Source organism: Carassius carassius, chromosome 18, assembly GCF_963082965.1.
Source record: "Carassius carassius chromosome 18, fCarCar2.1, whole genome shotgun sequence".
In the NCBI taxonomy this organism is placed as follows: domain Eukaryota; kingdom Metazoa; phylum Chordata; class Actinopteri; order Cypriniformes; family Cyprinidae; genus Carassius; species Carassius carassius.
In genome coordinates this window covers 30,575,547-30,597,947 of record NC_081772.1, presented here as the reverse complement: position 1 = coordinate 30,597,947, position 22,401 = coordinate 30,575,547, and the positions used below count along the sequence as shown (strand labels likewise).

Here is a 22,401-nt window from a genome sequence, read left to right as displayed (position 1 = left end):
CGACTTGCATTCATATTCAGGGATCATCTGTTTTTTTGTTTTGTTTTGTTTTTTGTACATCGTATACTACTTTATTAGTATAATGTTTAGTGAGTTTGGTTTTTAAAAATCACTGTCTTAGTACATTAAGCCACATTAAGCGTTTTCTTATAACGGTTTTCTATGGGAGGAAAAGGCTTAACGTGTTATTAAACGAGTTGCATTCATATTCAGGGCTCATCTGATTTTTTTATAGATAGTATACTTTATTAGTAGGATTTTTATTGAGTTTGGTCTGTTAATATCACTGTCTTAGTACATTAAGCCATGTTAAGCGTTTTAGAGTGTCCCCTGTCATCCAGCACAGCTGCCCCCTCAAGCATCAGATCGCGGAGCAACATCAAAAAGAACAGCTGAGACCGGCCGACAGTTAGGAGTAGCTGAAGCCTTTGCGAAATCTGTAAAATACAGCCGTAAAAGTAACAGGCATACCTGCTGAAGTCCCGGACAACCTCCGCGTCAGTGCCCATACCCAAGAGAGCGTGAGCAGATAATGAGCTCACACACGCTATCTGCTTGAGGAGTGCATCGACTCCAATGCGAATCCACTGTCCTGTTGGGCCAGTGGTGGCGCGATAATCAGTCTAGATTTCCGCTGCTGTCCAAAGTCGCACGCAAATACGTGTAATATATGTTAGAACTCTTTGATTTCTTTAAAAAAAAATGAATTGGAAAACGCATGTTCTTGTTGCTGTTTGGCATTTAACAATAAACAAAAATGTTTTAAAACGTGTTTCTCTGTCAGTTAAAAAAGCAACAATATATGCTACATAACTCAACGATAGACCTTTGTATGCAGCAAAATCAGGATAAATTAGGTATGTAAAAAAAAAAAAAACGACGGTAATACCGCATATCGCGCTATTGAGCCACCCATAATAACCGCAGGGAAAATTTCTTAACCGCGACAGCCCTACCTGTGACAGCACAATCTCCCTACTGAACGTGCTGAACGCCTTCTTCGCTCGTTTTGAGGCACAGAATAGCACCACTGCACAGAAGACACCACCTCCTCCCGGCAACCAGTTGATGATGCTGTCCCCGGACAGCATGAGGAGATCTCGCAGCAGGATTAATGCACGCAAAGCTACGGGTCCTAACAACATTCCTGGGTGTGTACTGAGACTGTGCAGTGGTAGTCACTGATGTCTTCACAGACATTTTCAACATATCACTAAGTCAGGCTGTTGTCCCCACATGCTTCAAAGTTACCACCATCGTTCCAGTTCCAGAGAAGCCATCTCCATCCTGCTTCAATGACTACCTCCAGTTGCATTTAGCCCTATTCTTAAGAAGAGAATCAAATCTGCCATCCACCCCCCAGACCCCTTCCAGATTGTATATCGGTCCAGCCACTCGACCAATGATGCCATCGCTACTACCCTCCACTCAGCAATCACACATCTAGAGATAAAAAGACCTATACGTCAGGATGCTGTTCATAGATTTCAGTTCAGCATTCAACACAATCATCCCTCAACAGCTCATTAACAAACTGGTCCAACTGGGGCTCGACACTTTGCTGTGCAACTGGCTGTTAGACTTTCTGACTGGAAGACATCAGGCAGTACGGGTCGGCAGTAACACATCCAGCACCATCACATTGAACACTGGGGCCCCTCAAGGATGTGTGCTGAGCCCCCTCATCTTCACTCTCCTGACACACGACTGCACACTGTCACACAACTCCAACCTTTTAAGTTTGCAGATGACACAACTGTGGTGGGCCTCATTAGCAACAGAGATGAGACAAACTACAGGAGCGAGGTGAGCCGCCTGGCCGGGTGGTGTAGTGACAACAATCTCTCCCTGAACATGGAGAAGATGAAGGAGATTGTTGTTGACTTCAGGAGAGTGCACACTCAACGTGTTCCTTTTACCATCAACGGTGCGACTGTGGAGAGAGTGAGCAGCACCAAGTTCCTGGGTGTGCACATCACAGAGGACCTCTCCTGGACAGACAACACCGGAGCACTGGCCAAGAAAGCACGGCAAGGTCTCTACTTCCTCCGCAAACTGAGAAGAGCCAGAGCCCCGGCCCCTATCATGTGCACCTTCTGCAGAGGCACCATTAAAAGCATCCTGACTAGTTGCATCACTGTGTGGTATGGTGCCTGCAACGCGTCCTGCCGGAAGACTCTTCAATGCATAGTAAGAGCAGCTGAGAAGATTGTTGGTGTCTCTCTCTCTCTCCTCCCTCCAGGACATTTACGGAACCCGTCTCACCCGTAAAGCCCTCTGCATCGGAGGTGATCCCACTCACCCGTCACACCGTTTCTTCAGTCTGCTGTCATCAGGTCATGACCAGCAGACTGAAGGACAGCTTCATTCATCAGACTGTCAGAAGGCTGAAATCCCACTTGATCTTGCCCCCCTCCCCTCTTTTTCCCCATGAACCACTGAACTCAGAACCTCAGTCCCCCCTCCCAGGCCCCAATAACATACTGGGACCTGCACCAGACACTTTGTACAGCATTGGTCGGCTCACTACCTCATTCAGCAGTTAACTGACCTCATTCAACTACCTCTTTTGTCAGTTTAAATAAACTGCTCTCTGAGATTTTTGACACTTTAATCAGACTGAATAAGCTCTTTTGCACTACAATCATTATATATGCACTGTTTACTTCACTGATTTGCACTCTGTCTCCAGCTCCACTGCCGATCTCTGGATCTCCACCTCAACCTCGGTCGCCAGAGCCCTCAGCTCCACACTGGCCCCCAGATCCTCGGAACCCCCCTGGCTCGTTAGCTCTCTGATTCGCCTCTTGCTCCTCCTCCACCTGCTCCACCACTGTTGGTCGGCGCCCATGGAGTTGGCAGCCATCCCTCCTCCATGGCTCCTCCCACCATGGGCCGCTGTTATGGGTCCAGCTGGACTCCTCCTGCTTCAAGACCCTCCTGTCTCCTCCCTGGTCTCCATCATCCTCCTCTTGGAATTCCGTCCTCATCCAGAGCCTCCTCCCACGTTTTCACCTATGCCTTCCTCTGTTGTTACAGTGTGAGGACGCACCTTCTGGGAGGGGGCGATATGTCACACTTTTGTACCGGTTTTGCCCCTGTAGTCCTTCTTGTGCCTCCTTATTTGGTTATGTTCTTGTCCTTGTTTAGTTTAATTAGTAATCCCTTACACCTGTGTTTATTCAATCATCCCCTGTATTAAAGTCCTTCTCTGTTGAGTTTGTCTCTGTTGGGTCTACTTATTGGATTTTCTGTGTTCCCATTTTGGATTATCCCTGTAATTCCTGGATTAAAGACTTTTGCTTGTACTCAACGTTTCTCTCTCGGTCCTCCCACAGTGACAATGACTTTTTGCCCCTTTACTAAACATTTTCAAAATGCACAAATTAATATAGAAAAATGTTGACTATGAAAAGTTTTCTTTGGCCAAATTAGAAGTTATGTTTTTCCTGAATGTTAAAAATATATATACGTTTATATTAGGGATGTGCAACAGTGATCAAGTACTCGACCGCGACAGCGACGATCGATCACGTAAACGATGATCGGAGTTTTTTTTTTTGTTGTTGTTGATTGGTTATGGTGGCGCCCTTAGCTCTGATTGGTTTGCTTCCCACTTGATGCCTCAAAAGACGTAAGAAGACAGATAATCATTGCCTCAAAGTCATGTAGTGATGGCTGGCTTCCCTTTGAGAAGAACGATGACAATACAGTTCAGGGTAAGCTGTGCAGCGCCAAGCTGTCACACAAATCTACAACAATACAATGCGCTATCATCTAACATTTGTACATAAAATGTCTGGCGATAACAGAGCGGCAACTCAGACGAGCATTGAATCACTTGCTGTAAGACTTAAATGCAATGCAGGCAGAACCGAGAACATGAGAAAGCTATTCGCTGAAGTGGTGGTGAAAGATTTGCTGGCTGCCCATTAGTTTCAGGGACAGGGAAGGTTTAAAGCTTTCCTTAACTGTGGTGGAAGGTAAATGAGAATCGGTTTACAAAGCTAAGCATACTTGTCCAGTGGTACCTGGCTGTTCCTGCAACATCTGTTCCAGCGGAGCGAATTTATTCCACTAAATGTGAACAGGCTGCGCACTCTGCTCTCATCTGAGCACGTAGACCGACTTATCTTTTTGAATAGACATTTGAATGTTTGACCGGTCGTGGTAAATATAATATCCATTTTTTTAATAATATTATTATTTTAGTTTTGAGTTTTAGCCATAGTTAAAATATCTAGGCTATTTGGTCTCTGGTCTCTTATATTCCTTTTAATAGCTGTTTGGTTGAACTTTGGTGATCTTTTTTCTTTATCTTTTAAAAACTACGTTTCACCACTGGATCAAAAAATATACTGCTAAAGTTATACTGGAAGACAATGTTTTGTTAAAAAAAATGCAGATGAATAAAGTAGCAAAAAAAGAAAAAGTATCTTTGTGTGTTAATTTTTAAATCACAGATAAAAATGCACAGGATATATTAGCCTAATTACATTAAACATATTCGTAAAGATGACGAAAATCTAAATTATTTGTCATAGTTTTTATCTTAAATATATTTTACATTTTATTCAATTATTAAGCAATAATCAGTGATTTTCATGCTGTTAAATAATATTTAAATAATATTTTGGTTGATCAGAAAGTGCAAATTGAATACAAAATATTAATTAAATATTGGAATACATAAAAAATAACGATAGTGACATTAATATGAATTTATTGTACTTTCGTGTTTATAAAGCGCAATCCAAGTTACACTTTCGGTCAAGTTCACATCTGCATCAGCGAATTTTTTTCAAATAAAAGTTGCAAGAGCTAGCCTACGTCTGATTAATTAACATGAACAATTATGCTGAAATCGCTGCATATCAGCGATTCGTTTCATGCTCATATAAGCAATGCCCGATAATGATATTGCTCTTAAATGTTTTATTTTTCTATTATTATTATTATTATTTTAATACTGATGTTATAATAATGCAGCCGAGCTTTTTTCCGTCATATTTGTGGCCATAATTCAATTTATATGGCTTCGAAAACGCAGGTGGTTTATGGAAAATAAAACTTAACTTAAAAATAAAACTTAATTGCAACTATTACTCTTAATAACGTAGATGAAAATATAGCACAAATCTGCCATACATTTATAATGAGAACTTTATATGAATCTATAGTAAAATCTGCCCTTGCCCATCTTTCAGCGCGCTGTCATGAAAACGCATCAGCTGGAGCTCGCTCTCTCTCGCTCTCTCTCTCTCTCTCTCTCTCTCTCTCTAACGCATAACTTAGCATCCCATTGTGCTGATACAAGTTGTAGGGGAGAGTGGGGACATTTGCAACGTGTGGCCGTTGCAACATTGCTGATTTATCCAATCAGGAATGAGCTGGAGTCATGACACTCCTACTGTACATGCTCAGTGTGCCCCTCCTTCTTTCTGGAAGTTTACAGCCACATGTGAAACTACCTTATGGGAGAACTGAAATTCAAGGTAAAAAAGTAACTTTTTTTACAAACTAGATTTTTTGTCATAATTTCTAAACTGTTTAAGCATTGATCTTTATAGTTTTATAGTTTGAATGTGCAGTTTCTTAGCTCTTAACAGACATAGGTACAATGTGTTCAAGCTAATTTGTTAGGCTAGCATCACTAGTTTTAAGATGGCTGCCAGGAGGTGGGACAGTTGCAACGCATTGTTGCAACTGTCCCCACATGGTGTTGCAACTGTCCCTCATGACAATAATAATGACAATTAGATTTTTTTTTTTTATAAAAGGCAAATCAGTGGTGGGATAAAGAACATATTTCAATAGCCAGGTGTCTTTTTTAAAATTCAAACTTGGCTGCAGTGGATCCTACATTTTCTGTTATGTTTTTTCAGTATGCCACGAGACAGGAAAAGGATAACAGATAGGGGTGTCCCTCTACCTATTCTGTCCTTAGCTGCTGCTTTAGTGAGCAATGACAGCAGGACAGTGAGGTCTGTAGCAAAAGAGTATTCAATTTGCCACACAACCCTCTACCGCTTTATTAAAAAGAGAGAGAAGTTAAGTCCAGGAGAGGAGATGAGGACAGGTTATTGGACCCCGAGGAGGGTCTTCTCAGTCCAACAGGAAGATAGCCTTGCAGAATACCTAAAAAGAGCAGCTGATCTTTTCTATGGTCTCAGCACTAAAGAGGTAAGCATGAGGAAGGTATTAAAGCAGAGTGTAGGCTTAAAGGGAGGGCTGGTAGGGAGAATTATATTAGAATATTGAGACTGTGAAATAATAAGATTTTACCCCATTCCACCTCCATTTTCATTTACCATCCATTTTGCAGGTTCGTCGATTGGCCTTCCAACTGGCTGTCTATTACAAGTGCTCCTACCCTGAAAACTGGAATGAGTGCTCCTTGGCTGGCCGGGATTGGTTTATGGGGTTCATGAAAAGACAGCCCCGTCTGTCTATAAGGTGCCCTCAAGCTACCAGTCTCACACGGAACACAAGCTTCAACCGTCACAATGTATCCTTGTTTTACAACAATCTTGCAAATGTGCTTGACAAAAATAAATTTGAAGGGAAGGACATCTGGAATATGGATGAGACCGGGGTGACAACTGTCCAAGAACCAGAAAATGTTGTTGCCGGGCGTGGCGTCAGACAGGTTGGGGCAGTAACCTCCGGAGAGAGAGGGACACTGGTAACAGTTGCATGTGCAGGCAATGCATTAGGGAACATGATTCTACCCATGTTCATATTCCCGCGGGTTAACTTTAAGGACCATTTCATCCGCGATGGCCCATCTGGATGCATTGGAGCCGCCAATAAATCAGGGTGGATGATGGAGGACCATTTCCTTCAGTTCCTTAAGCATTTCCACCACCACACAAGGGCCTCATTGGATGCCAAAGTCCTTTTGATCCTTGATAATCATTCCTCCCATCTTTCTGTAAGAGGAATAGATTTCTGCAGAGAAAATGGCATAGTCATGCTATCGTTTCCACCCCATTGCTCCCACAAATTACAGCCACTCGATCGTACCGTTTATGGCCCCCTAAAATGTCATGTCAACTCATTTTGCGATACCTGGATGAGAAGTCACCCAGGCCTGACGATGTCCATCTACGACATTCCTGGAATTGTTAGGTTGGCCCTCCCATTGGCTGGAACACCAGGCAATGTGCAGAATGGCTTTAGCAGCACTGGAATTTGGCCTTATAACCGAGACAAATTCAAAGACTTTGCACCATCTTTGGTGACAGACCGGCCGCCACCACCAGTTCTTACAGAGCAAACTGTGACATCTGCTCCTTTGGAAGTTTCTCCAGTGCACGCAGGGACTTCTGCCTCTTCTGCAGTTCCTCCAGTGCAAGCTGGGAGTTCTGCTTCTTTTGCAGTTCCTCCAGTGCATGCTGGGACTTCTGCTGCTACTACAGTTCCTCCAGTGCAAGCTGGGAGTTCTGCTTCTTTTGCAGTTCCTCCAGTGCATGCTGGGACTTCTGCTGCTACTACAGTTTCTCCAGTGCAAGCTGAGTTCTCACCTGAGACTGTTAGACCTCACCCCAGAGCAGCACCACGGAAGATAACGAAAGCAAACGGTAGGAAAAAATGCAAATCAGCCATCTTGACAGACACCCCCGAAAAGGAGGCTTTGGAGAGGGAGAAAGCAAAAGTTAAGAGAAAGCCAACCAAAGTTAAGAGGAAACTGACAAAAAACACAATGGAAACAAGCCAACAAACCAAAACCGTGAAGAAAAAGCATACAGAGAAGGACAGTGACTCTGAGAAAGAAGAAGATTTTTGTTGGGAGAGCTACTTCAGACCAAGCGAGGTGTGGCTTCAATGTTGGCAGTGCAAGGCATGGGCTCATGAAGCCTGCACTGATGGTGGTTCCATTTACGTTTGCCACAATTGTGAGTCAGATGGGGAATTGTGAATACATGATGCTATGAAATAATCAGTTTGTGTTCTTTTGGTGGCGTTATGAAATTGTTAGGGCCTACATGAATCAGTTTGTGGGATTTACAAAGGTGTTACATGGTTGTGTACTGGTTTTTTACTTTAATAAGTTAACTCAGTGAACTCTGGTCTCAAATAAACTAAAAAAAGATTTGAAAAATGATGCCGAAGTATGAGTTTTATTAAATCTAAATGACTGTTGCAACTGCCCCTCGGTACTGTTGCAACTGTCCCCATGTATGGGGACAGTTGCAACATTTTTCAGGGTCCATTTAAGTACAAATTACTTTCATATTATCACATGTACACATGTTGCAACAGTATGGGCAGGTAGGTGATATATATGGGTTTAATATATATATATATATATATATATATATATATATATATATATATATATATTTGTCTTTCTAATACAAACAGTCGCTGAGAAACTGAAGGAAATGTAAAAAGTGTTGCAACCGCCCCCACTCTCCCCTAATGTTACGTCTGATATGTGTTTCAGTTTTCTGATTTATCAAAGGATGTGTCATAGAATTCGCTTCCGTTTATTGGTATAGGCTACTCTTCACCTCAGGCAGATATTTCTTGCTCCTTTATTAATAACATTCATCATAATCATAATCTAACCTGTCCTAATCATGTTCATGTTTTCATAGACAGATTTTCATGTCAGATTTTTATTTTTTTATTTTTTTCATTTTCATAACAATCTTCAGATTTTTTCATTATATACATTATGGCCATGCCCCGCAAACCCCCCCCCCCGCACAAGCCCCACCCCCGATCAATCGTTTTTGAAACCTATCGATGATCGAAATGAGAAATTTCCCAAAATGCACATCCCTAGTTTATATATATATTTATTGAAAATATATATAAATATTTTTTATTGAATTGCTTGGTAACAGCACTGTAAAAATATTCCCAGGTAACCTAAAATTTGCATAATTTAGTTACATCAAGCGTCAAAACAAATATAAATGGCATATGAAAGTTAAAAGTTACACCCTTTTGTGTACGTGTGCACGCTGTGCAGGTCTTGTATAAATAATTGCTCTGGTGGCCGAAATGTCCACCCCACAGAGAAAAGATTTGCCAAGCAAGAAAAAAAAATTAGAGGGAAAATTGCTCATGATATATTCAGACATAAAGATTGCAACTGTATTAGAGCCCTATATGACTTTCAAACTGTAAGATGAAAATGAGAAGTGAAGAGATAAAGGAGCTAGTGAGTTCCCACCAGGTGTTGGTCTTGCAGCTGGTGAGCATTTGAGTGAGTCTTTCCAGCAGTGGCATACAGATGGGCCCCAGCAGGGCCTCAAAGCTGGGCTGCATCAGTTCACTCAAACCCTTCATCAGACTGCCCTCACAGCAATACACCTTATTCTGAGGCGTCACCATGTATGGAATGAATGTGTAGTTAGCGGCACATGTCTGGAAAAAGAGCAAATAGGAGGAAAACATAGAAACAGAGAAATACTATTAATGCCCAAAGTGAAAATGGACACTGATGAATAAATCAGCAGTAAGCAGGTATGTCATGCCCCAAAAATGGCTCAAAGATATTTTCTTTGCAGGAGAAAAAATATCTATACATTTTATTTAATTTCATTTGTCAGTTTTCTAGGTTTTCTGCACCTCCTGTACAGTATATTTCATTATCAGTACATTTAAAATCTCACAAATATTCTAAGGTTCACTCAAACCACTTTGGGATATCGCTGGCTGAAACTTTTTTTTTGGTACCCAATTATAAAATTCTACAATAAAACTTGTTGCAAAAATCCCTTACACCAAAATCAATAATGTCTGTCAAATAACTTATCTCCTACCACATGATATAACCAAACTTAAAAATGAATTTATCTTTTCCCACGTTTTCAGGTTTGCAATGTCATCTTTCTTTTTGAAAAATTAAGATGAGGGAAGGGAGTAAGTGAAGATTAAGACACTTACCATATTCTTCTGACATACCACCTCCTGCATGAGAGAAAGACCAGGCACAAATAAATTCAGTTGGTATAAATGACCAGTTCTTTTTTTATGACTGAAATCTAATCACAAACAGATCTGAAGATTCTGAATATCTGTGTGTGTGTGTGTGTGTGTGTGTGAGAGAGAGAGATAGAGAAAGAGAGAGAGAGAGAGAGAGAGAGAGAGCGAGACCATGTTCAGAACAATATACTGGTTTTACTAGTTCTGTAGTATTTTCTGTTTCTGTTGAGTATGCATGGTGCAATTTGCTAAATTTGGCCATCCATTTCCAGACAACAATAAATCAAAAGTGATAAAGATAACTTGGAATACCTTTTTCTTGCCAGATTAGGTTACTGAACTGTTAAAAGCAATGTGCCACTTTTGATTTAAAAATATATTATTATATTCCAGTTTATTTCGCAGAAAAAAAAGAAAAAAAGTTAGCCACTGCTTGGTTGACATCCTGACGTTTTCAAATGAATGTTCATTCTGCATTTCTGTTTGTAGCTGCTTTTTATTTAAGATGAACTGGATATACTGAATTAAACATGCACTGTAATAACAACATCACCCTATTACAACAATGTTTATTTTATTTAACCTTTATTTTTCCAGGAAGGTCCCATTGAGATTAAAAGAAATCTCTTCTTCCATGGAGTCCTGGCCAAGATGGCTGTATTAAAGTTTCACAATTACAAAACATAAAAAAAATTCTGAACAGACAAGGTAAATACAAAAACATTAATCAAATGTCACCAAATTAATTAAAACAGCCACACACTTCATTCATTTTACATTGCAATATATTTTTAAACACATTCAAAGAAGGAATTCTTTCTAGTTGAGCAATAATTTGAAATTCATTCCACAGCCAAGGAGCAGAGTAGGAGAAAGCTGATTTTCCATGTTCTGAGTGTATCCTAGGTACTTCTAATTTAATGCCAATCGATGATCTAGTGCTATAGTTCTTTTTATACTGGCATAAAAGCCTAGTAATGTAATTTGGCAGCATACCCAACAATGCCTTTACTGTAAATAGTCATATATGTGATTTCCTTCTTTGATGTAAGGAGGTCCAGCCTACACGGTTATATAACAAACAATGATGTGTACGTGAACAAGCATTTGTTATAAAACGCAACGCAGCACGATAAATGCAATCTAATCTTTTTAATAAATATATAGAAGCATGCATATAAATAATATCACCACAATCTGAAATGGGTAAAAAAGTACTGTGAATAATTTTCTTTCCAGTAGCAAAAGCACAAACCACTTTCTCTTCGCCACCACGCCGCAGCTCGGACTGCAAATAGATGTAGCATAATGGGTCAGTTTTCCATTTCCTCTGACCAAAAGGCAAAATAACCTTTTTGGTGGATCACCAATCCAAACGGGCCATAAAGAGGAAAATTCAAACCCTCTCAGCGACACAGCCAAATATCTGGTTCGTTCTCCAGCGGTCTCAGCACTTGATACCCACAGACACAGCCCAGGTGTGTGACCCTCGTGACCAACAGATAACATTTCATCCACACCAACCATGAACGGCTCCCTGATCCGCTCCGTAGTGGCTTCAGTACGCAAAACCCATAGACATGGCACAGGTGCAGAAGCAGGTGCGCGTTCCTCCTGTTCAACAGCGAAAGGCCCGCCGCCAACCAATTGCATTCTCCATATCATGGAGCAAAGTAGGCATATAGGTATAAAAGTCCACATTTTTCAAACATGGGACGTTTCCAGTCTCCAATTAGTTTATAGAAATATCATTAAGTGGCATAAACACACCACTAATAATTTTAGTAATCTTCAAAACGACTTCAAAAACGATTTAAAAAACTAACAAACTAACACAAAAACCACACGTGCAGCCATCTTGTAGCATGATACTGGTAAAAGCATTTATCTCTATTCCTGAAACTGTGCAATTCTTTGTGCATGTGTTTGCCAGGCACCATCCTCCACTAAATTCTGCCTAGTAATAAAATCTCTGCCTTAAAGAGCTCATTTAATACAGGTGCTGGTCATATAATTAGAATATCATCAAAAAGTTGAAAACTTGTATATTATATTCATTCATTACTCACAGACTGATATATTTCAAATGTTTATTTCTTTTAATTTTGGAAAATCCCAAATTCTGTATCTCAGAAAATTTGAATATTGTTAAAATGTCCAATACTGAAGACAACTGGTGCCACACTCTAATCAGCTAATTAACTCAAAACACCTGCAAAGGCCTTTAAATGGTCTCTCAGTCTAGTTCTGTGGGTTACACAATCATGGGGAAGACTGCTGACTTCACAGTTGTCCAAAAGACGACCATTGACACCTTGCACAAGGAGGGCAAGACACAAAAGGTAATTGGAAAAGACGCTGGCTGTTCACAGAGCTCTGTGTCCAAGCACATTAATAGAGAGGTGAAAGGAAGGAAAAGATGTGGTAGAAAAAAAAAAGTGTACAAGCAATAGGGATAACCGCACCCTGAAGAGGATTGTGAAAAAAAAAAACTTAAAAAAATGTGGGGGAGATTCACAAAGAGTGGACTGCAGCTTGAGTCAGAGTTTCAAGAACCACTACGCACAGACGTATGCAAGACATGGGGTGTCAAGCCACTCTTGAACAACAGACAGCGTCAGAAGCATCTCGCTTCAAAAAGAACTGGACTGCTGCTGAGTGGTCCAAAGTTATGTTCTCTGATGAAAGTAAATTTTGGATTTTCCTTTGGAAATCAGGGTCCCAGAGTCTGTAGGAAGAGAGGAGAGACACACAATCCACGTTGCTTGAGGTCTAGTGTAAAGTTTCCACAGTCAGTGATGGTTTGGGGTGCCATGTCATCTGCTGGTGTTGGTCCATTGTGTTTTCTGAGGTCCAAGGTCAACGCAGCCGTATACCAGGAAGTTTTAGAGCACTTCATGCTTCCTGCTGCTGACCAACTTTATGGAGATGCAGATTTAATTTTCACTTGGCACCTGTAAACAGTGCCAAAGCTACCAGTACCTGGTTTAAGGACCATGGTATCCCTGTTATTAATTTGCCAGAACAGGGGTCTATGGGGTATTGTAAAGAGGAAGATGCAATATGCCAGACCCAAGAATGCAGAAGAGCTGAAGGTCACTATCAGAGCAACCTGGGCTCTCATAACACCTGAGCAGTGCCACAGACTGATCGACTCCATGCCACGCCACATTGCTGCAGTAATTCAGGCAAAACGAGCCCCAACTAAGTATTGAGTGCTGTACATGCTTATACTTTTCATGTTCGTACTTTTCAGTTGTCCAAGATTTCTAAAAATCCTTTATTTTTATTGGTCTTAACCCTTTGAAGTCTATTAACGCGTTTATGCGTCCTGATAACCCCAAAAAGAACTTAAATTACACTTTGATCGTACAGATAAGAGCAATACATCAATCGAATCTGTAAACGGTCTAATTTTTTTGTATACAGACATAATAACAACAAAACTTTGTGCATTTATAAAATAAAGATAATATACAAGGTGTGCTGTCTGCAGCCTTTGTCTGCAGTGATCTTCATTTAGACACGCATCATTAAAATGAACTGTAACTCAGTGAATACTCAATGAAGAGACATGAGAGAGATATATCTATAGAAAGCTTGCATTGTCTATTTTTAAATTAAGCAAGTGCTGCCGAACAAATATTCTGTGATAACGTAATCCATATGAAAACTACGTGATGTCCGTTTTTCACGTCTCCATTTATTATCTCTAATGCGACCACAACCACACACTGAACACGCTTTTGAGATTATAAAGTTTCACTGAAGTGCGCGGCTTGAATACGTCCATAACAGAAAACAATGCAGCGAGACTGTTCGAGTTTTTTTATTTTACTGTTTGCTTCGTGATGAGAGGAATAAGACATAATTCAGCCCAAAATGATGTGATGTGGATTACCTCAGGGTTTTAGATTTCCTCAGAAAAAAAGAATGAAGCGCTTTATTCAGCAGAGATCATAAACATGAGTAAATCTCTTTTTATTTATTTATATACTTGTACTAGTTTTAACATAATGTGTAAACATTTTACTAGTTAGACTTTTTCCAAACTATAATTCCTGACAAAATGTATAATCAAGTGAAACAAGTTTCAATAACAATATACACTACTATACCATTCAAAAGCTTGATGTAAATAATATAAATGTAACAAATAAATGTAAATGTAACAAATGTAATGTAACACTGCTGTTCTTTCAATTTATCCCAAAAAAACTGAAAAAATATTCTCAGCTCTTTTCAACATTATTAATAATAATAATAAGTTTTTTTTTTTTTTTTGTAGAAAATCAGATTGATAAAAGGATTTCTGAAGGATTGTGTGACTGGAGTAATGATGTAAAAAAATCAGCTTTAAAATCCGCTTTGATTGTTCCTAATAAACAGTTTAACTTCACTCGCAAGTGAATATTAAATTATGTTGTGGGATAATCAAATATAGTTTTATATATTTAATTTATTTATATATTAAATATATATAAATAAATATATTAAATATTCTAAATAAACTATAAACATAAAATTATATAGATTTATTTTGTCCTCACATTCTTTCTTGTAACTCCTCCCTCACAGTGACACACAGCTGACTGAAAGGCTCATTATGCAGCGCATTATGCGGGTCTTTGTCTTCTCAGGTGTAAATCCCAATGATATTCATTATAGTTGACGCCTACTCGCATATGACTTTTACAAACAAAATGTGTCTTAGAAAATTTTTATCAATATATTGTTTTCTGTGAGTGAGTAAACAAGATGATTTTCACATCATTTAGAAAGAAAGATTCTAGGCTAAAAGCTCCAGTTCTCAAAAATCCCGGGAACCAATGTTCTGTATGTGTTTTATGGCCTTATTCAAGTGATTAACATTTTTTGTTTTTCATTAACCACGCATAACATTTTTTTTTATCTCAAAAACACAATCATGTACACACGTGCGTGCTGATTACAGTGATATTAGACTTTAGCCATTTAGATGTTTATAAGCAACTGAATAAAAACACAAATGTCAGGGCATGACAAAACTTCTCCAGGCCCCAAAAATACCCCTTAGACCTCAGAGGGTTAAGTAATATTTCAATTTTTCTGAGATACTGAATTGAATACTGAATGGATTTTCCTTAGTTGTCAGTTATAATCATCAAAATGAAAAGAAATAAACATTTGAAATATATCAGTTTGTGTGTAATGAATGAATATAATATACAAGTTTCACTTTTTGAATGGAATTAGTGAAATAAATCTACTTTTTGATGATATTCTAATTATATGACCAGCGCCTGTGTATCTTATATTATGCAGTTTACTCCCAACTCACCTGGCATAATTCAATTTAGTAATGTAAAGTAATAATAGAGGTGTATGAGGATCTCCATGTTAAAGATGCCTGTATACAATTAACTATGTTAATAAAAACCTACAGTTGGATGTCTAAGCTATGTACTGAAAATAATGTGAGTTGTATTAATAGTTTGTGTTAATCCAATAAATGTGTGAGCACCCTTTTGTTCACAACAATGAGTGTTTCTCCTACTAGCCCAATACACATTTTAATTAGAATGCTTGTAAATATATAAAATACAATAAATATGTGCGCAACACACCATGATGCAGTTGCTTACTTTGATTTTGCCAAGAAAGACATGGATCTCCATCAACATCCTATCAGCTAGTAAGATTTTAGGGCACTCAGTCAGTTCCTGGCTCTTATTCAGTCCAAATGTTTTTGGACTTGGCTACACTTATCGGCATGGATGCATGAAGTTTGTTTATAATGGCTGTCACCTCACACCAAAGCCATTTGTTTTTCTTCTGTTTTGCTTTTTAAGTTTTTCCTTTCCCTTTTTGGATCAATATCAACAGTTTTGTGTTGTTTGTTGCTCTTGCCGTTATATGCTTTATGTAGAATAAAACAGCTTTTTCTGTAAGACTGATATGTGTAGAGTCTCAGGTGCTACAAAATTTGACTTGTATTATTTCTCCTCATCAATTTACAGAAGTGCTTTCCATTTCTTGAAGCATAGGAAGCGTCTGGGATGAGATTAGTGTATTTGTACTTTTGGAATGTTGTTTTCTGATCCAGGAAAATGTCCTACTTGGCCAAACCATGGTAACATGATGCAGTGATCAGTCAAAGGTTTGGACACACTTAACACAACTATTTTTCATTATATTAATAACCTTTTGATATAAAAGACATTTAAAGGTTTACATTTAGTTTTGTCGACAAATATAAATAATGTCTACACATGACTTTGCAAAACTACATATTACTTATATTTTTTTAAATACAAAAAGCTTGTTTCAAAATGCTGATCGTAAGGGAATACATCAGCAGGTGTAGAGCATACATTTGATCTGTTTATTCCAGAATGCAGCTTCAGTATTTATTTATTTGATAGGGACAATGCACATTAATGAACATCTGCATTGAAACAACAAAAACAGACGTAAACATGCCAGATTATAGCCACAGGGCTAATTTACATCCGTAGTCCCTTAATTGGCAAATTACAGAAATACAGAACTTATAACATACAAAATGACAAAAATGAATAAGTTCAAGCAAAGTAAAATAAAAGTCACTTAATGGTCACAAAACTGGTTTGCTTTAAGCCACACTTTGAGTTTGATTTTAAATATAGGAAATGTGGAACATTCCCTAACAGTGATGGGGATACTGTTCCATAACTTACAAGCCTTCACAGACAGAGCATTTTGTCCAAAGGCTGTTCTTCTGAAAAGCACCTCACAGTCACCTCTAGTGGAAGACCGTGTCCTGGCACCACTGTGAGTCTTTAATTTAAAGAAGTCCGATATGGGAGATGGGGCTAATCCATTTAACACTTTGTAAACAAAACAGGCATATTTAAAATGTTTAAAATTCTCTAGACTTAATAGATTATGTGTTTGTAATATATTACAAATATGGACGGAAATTGTTTTTTTATCAAAGACTTTTAAGGCATTTTTATAGAGTGATTCTATTGATTTGAGTGTGTTCATACCAGTCAATGTCCAACTTGTACAACAATATTCAATATGTGATAAAATCATAGAATGTAGAAACACCTTAGCAGCCCCGAATGGTATAAATTGACGGATTTGTTTAAAATTTCGTAGATTTAATTTTACTGTACTCGATATTCTTTTTACATGTTTTTTTAAAACTTAATGTGGAATCAAGGGTCACACCAAGGTATTTGAATTCCGAGACGATTTCTAATTCTTCTCCTCTTAAAAATACACCAGATTGTTTAATGTCGCGGGACTGTTTAGTGAACATCATACAAACTGTCTTTTTAGTATTGAGTAGCAGACAGGATTTAAAAAGCCATTCATTTACAGGGACCAAAGCGGAGGTCAGGATGGCAGAAGCCTCTTGAACACTTTTTGCACTTGTGTAGATGACTGCGTCATCAGCATACATTTGAAATTCAACATCAACACAAGTGTTTGGAAGGTCATTTATATATAAAGAAAATATTAAGGGACCGAGTATTGACCCTTGAGGCACACCAACGGGGACATCTAGGAAAGACGATTTGACACTGTTAATGTTAACACACTGTTTTCTTGAGTCCAAATACGATTTAATCCATTGAATGGCATTTGAGGAAAAGTTAAAATATGTCAATTTAGATAATAAAATCTCATGATTAACAGTGTCAAATGCTTTTTTTAAATCTAAAAACACAGCACCGACACAAGCACTATTGTCCAATTTACTTTTTACTTTTTCTACAAACAAACTGTTGGCAAATTCAGTTGAATGATTGGTGCGGAACCCAAATTGCATCGGATGCAAGGGGGAGTGGCCTTTATTTAGATGCTCATTTATAATTTTAGCAACCCACCTCTCAGCGACTTTGGAGACCACTGGAAGGATACTGATTGGTCGGTAGTTGGCTACATTTAATTTATCACCAGATTTAAAGATTGGGGTGACTAAGGCCATTTTCCAGAAGGATGGAACAATTCTCTGCTTGAATGATAAATTGATCATATATGTTATTGGAGCAATTAAGGAGTCTTTACATAATTTTAGAGAATGTGAATCGAACCCATAAGCATCCTTTGCTTTGGAACTCTTAAGCGATCCAATGATGTTGTCTACCTCCTGCTCTGTTATTTCACACAAATTGAACACAGGCTTGGAAGGATCAATGGGTCTAGTTATTTTCTCAGTTTGCTCAAACAGTTCAGTTATCTCCCTAACAGATTTAGAAAAATATTGGTTAAATTCATTTGATAGAGAATTTGGGTTATTTACTACAGCGTTGTTAATTTTGAGTTCAAAGTCTTCAATTGATTCTTTCTTTTGTCTACCAAGTAATTTATTGAGATTTTGCCAGATCTTTTTGCCATTCCCTTTTGCATCAGTGATAATATCCATGAAGAATTTTGCTTTTGCCTTTCGTATATAGTTAGTGACTTTATTTCTTAAGGATGTAAATTTTTGCCTATCTATTGTAAGACCTGATTTTAATGATTTAAGTTGCACATCCCTCTCCTTCATTAATTTCCTACACTCATCATTTAACCAAGGTAACAACTTTCCTTTTCTCTTATTATGGCTTCCTCTTTTGGTAAAATTTAACATTACTTGATTGATTTTAGACTGAAACAGATTACTACAATTCTCTATGTCCTCACTTTGATTTAATTCACTCCAATCGGTTTCTTGCAAAGCCGCCGCAAAGTTTGGCATTTGGTTTTTTGGAATAGCATTATACACAGTATGACTGTGTGAAACTTTGAAACGTCTTTTTGTGAGCTTTCTTGAAAAAAGAAAGCATTGTGATCTGATAAGCCTGTCATAAAGTTAAATGTTTTTGTAATTCTTTCAGGTCGATTGACAAAAAGTAAATCTATTAATGTTTTGGAATGTGAAGTTATCCGAGTGGGCTGTTGAATTAATTGTGTGAAATTATAGCGGTCTGTAGTTTCTTTAAGATGTTTTCTAACCTTCTTTTCATTCCAATTTACGTTAAAGTCACCAATAATAATGGTTTCTTTATTTAAATCACAATATTTGAGAAGAAGTTTAAATTTTTCATAGAAATCCAACTTTGCAGATGGTTTACAATATACACATATTATGGTAAATGACATTGAAGATGAAAGGGATACATCTACTCCGACACCTTCAATTTGGATATCCTCTGGTCATACAACTATTAAAAACATCTCTCACATACAACAAAACTCCTCCGCCCCTACCATGCTCCCTGTCATTCCTGTGCACATTATACCCAGGCATATTTACAACAGAATCTGGAGAGTTATGTGTCAGTCATGTTTCAGAGAGGCCTATAAAGTCAATGTTGGAATTGCAGAGCAGATGTTCTAGCTCTTCTCGTTTAGGTGCCATACTCCTTATATTTAAATGGCCGCCTAATAAGCCTTTAGGTTTGGCTCTAAGCCTGGCCTGGTGGTAGCTGGACTGCTACTGCTGAGGCCTAAGCCTGGCCTGGTGGTAGCTGGACTGCTGCTGCTGAGGCCTAAGCCTGGCCTGGTGGTAGCTGGACTGTCGCTGCTGAGGCCTGAGCCTGGCCTGGTAGTAGCTGGACTGCTACTGCTGAGGCCTAAGCCTGAGCCTGGCCTGGTGGTAGCTGGACTGTCGCTGCTGAGGCCTGAACCTGGCCTGGTAGTAGCTGGACTGCTACTGCTAAGGCCTAAGCCTGGCCTGGTGGTAGCTGGACTGCTGCTGCTGAGGCCTAAGCTTGGCCTAGTGGTAGCTGGACTGCTACTGCTGAGGCCTGAGCCTGGCCTGATGGTAGCTGGACTGCTACTGCTGAGGCCTAAGCCTGAGTCTGGCCTGGTGGTAGCTGGACTGCTGCTGCTGAGGCCTGAGCCTGGCCTGATGGTAGCTGGACTGCTACTGCTTAGGCCTGAGCCTGGCCTGGTGGTAGCTGGACTGTCGCTGCTGAGGCCTGAGCCTGGCCTGGTAGTAGCTGGACTGCTACTGCTGAGGCCTAAACCTGGCCTGGTGGTAGCTGAACTGCTGCTGCTGAGGCCTGATTCTGGCCTGGTAGTAGCTGGACTGCTGCTGCTGAGGCCTGAGCCTGGCCTGGTGGTAGCTGGACTGCTGATGCTGGGGCCTGAGCCTGGCCTGGTGGTAGCTGGACTGCTGCTGCTGAGGCCTGAGCCTGGCCTGATGGTAGCTGGACTGCTGCTGCTGAGGCCTGATTCTGGCCTGGTAGTAGCTGGACTGCTGCTGCTGAGGCCTGAGCCTGGCCTGGTGGTAGCTGGACTGCTGCTGCTGAGGCCTGAGCCTGGCCTAGTGGTAGCTGGACTGCTGCTAGTGAGGCCTGATTCTGGCCTGGTAGTAGCTGGACTGCTGCTGCTGAGGCCTGGGCCTGGCCTCTTGGTAGCTGGACTGCTGCTGCTGAGGCCTGAGCCTGGCCTGGTGGTAGCTGGACTGCTGCTGCTGAGGCCTGAGCCTGGCCTGGTGGTAGCTGGACTGCTGCTGCTGAGGCCTGAGCCTGGACTGATGGTAGCTGGGCTGCTGAGGCCTGAGCCTGGCCTGGTAGTAGCTAGGCTAATGCTACTACTGTTGCTATTACTGTTGCGGAGGCCTGGCCCAGTGACAGCCTGGTTACTGCTGATGCTAAGGCCTAAGCCTGGCTCAATGGTAACTGGACTGCTGCTACTGCTGCCATTGAGGCCTAAGCCTGGCCTGGTGGTTGCTGATCTGCCGCTGCTGAAACCTGGGCCTGGCCTGATGGGTGCATACAGTTTGCTTCTTTCATCCACTAGTTCATGTTCATGTTGGTGAAGAGCAAGACCATTAATACACCTTTGCTGTTTAGTAGCCATCAGTCCCAGAGGGAATATATCTGTTGATTCCTTCCTTCCAGTTGAATCATTCCAAACCAACACTGCTTTCTGAAGACAGTGTTTGGTCAAATCACTGTTTAGATCTGGGTTAAGATTTACAGATGGGCCAGGATTTAACTGTATATCCCCACTTAGTAGCAGCAAAACTAGTAGAATCTTGTAATCATGCCATTTGATTCTTTTTGTGTATTGTTTTCTGTCTTTAGTAGCAATTCCAGTATAATGATCTTTCTGCCAGAAAATAGAATAAGCAATATGCTGTCCATATCCAAAATAAATTTGTCTTGATATATCATTAAAGGGTACATGAAGTGTAGGAACAACTGATTGATTTCTAGCCAAAGAAAGGCCTTGAGCTGATGGAACAAGCAGGAACCACATACAAAGCAGCATTGTCCAAATACATCCATTTTCTCTGTACCTTTTGGTTGATTCTCGTCTTTGATGCATGCATTTCTTTGAATTGAGGTATCTTTGTTGAAAAGCATCGGCTAAAACTGTTACAATCTGATGTAAAATGCTAAATAAAAGGATAGGTGTGGAGCCTAAAAAAACATGCCTGTCCTCAGCGGCCATCTGGTGGTCAAGCTCAAGAAAGAATCTGAAGAATCAATAGTGGATTTTAACAATTTTGGTGATCATTAGGACTGGGCGATAAACACTATCATACTTGTCCCCGGCTTATGGACAACGTAAAAGTCGAAGTCCTGCAATCCGAGAGACCACCTAGCCAGCCGGCCAGAGAAGTTTGGGCGTGACATAAGCCATTTTAAACTGCTGTGGTCTGAAAAAATAGTCACGTGTAGACCCTCGATATAAGGCCTGAAGTGTTCGAGGGCCCAGATGACCGCTAAGCACTCCTTTTCCGGAGTAGAATAAGGTTTTTCAGACTTATGAAGGGCACGACTTGCATAGTCCACCACAACATCTCTGCTATTTTTGTCCTTCTGCATGAGTGTGGCGCCAAGTCCACTGTCGCACGCATCCGCATGGATAGAGAAAGGAAGAGAGAAGTCCGGGAATGTCAAAATAGGTGCGGAAGTCAGCTTTTCCTTGAGATAATCCATGGCCATCTGACATTCATTTGACCATACAAAGGGAACATCCGTCCTGGTCAATGCAAAGAGTGGCTCAGCATGTCGGGCATAATCTTGGATGAAACACCTATAATAGCTGGTCATTCCCAGAAACTGTCGGACTTGTTTCACATTAGCTGGTGTATGAAAATCAATCACTGCTCTCACTTTTTCCTCATTTGGCATGATACCATTTGGGGTGATTTTGTAACCCAGAAAGGTGAGTTCGCTCCTGCAGAACTGGCATTTTGCCAGCTTGATAGACAGTCCAGCAGATCTCAGCCTGGTGAGAACCTCTCTCAGGTCAACAAGGTGCTGTTCGAAAGTAGGCGACGCCACCACAATATCATCTAAGTAGACGGCACACGACTTATAGATGAGACCCGCAAGGACTGTGTTCATGAGCCTTTGAAATGTGGCGGGCGCATTGCACAATCCAAAAGGTAAGACCCGAAACTGAAATAACCCACAGTGGGAAATGAAAGCAGTCTTTGGCTTGGAGGTCTCTGCCACTGCCACCTGCCAGTAGCCTCTTGCC

The 22,401-nt window shown here is 40.1% G+C and overlaps 1 protein-coding gene across 1 annotated transcript in view; it reads right to left on the bottom strand.

The window, feature by feature from the left end:
• The window catches only part of LOC132092005 (mitogen-activated protein kinase kinase kinase 5-like), a 106,823-nt gene that overhangs the window by 29,881 nt on the left and 54,541 nt on the right, over positions 1 to 22,401 (bottom strand). The window contains 2 exon segments of the mRNA XM_059498050.1: positions 9,188 to 9,381; positions 9,904 to 9,927. Of these exon segments, the coding sequence (XP_059354033.1) occupies positions 9,188 to 9,381; positions 9,904 to 9,927 (218 nt within the window).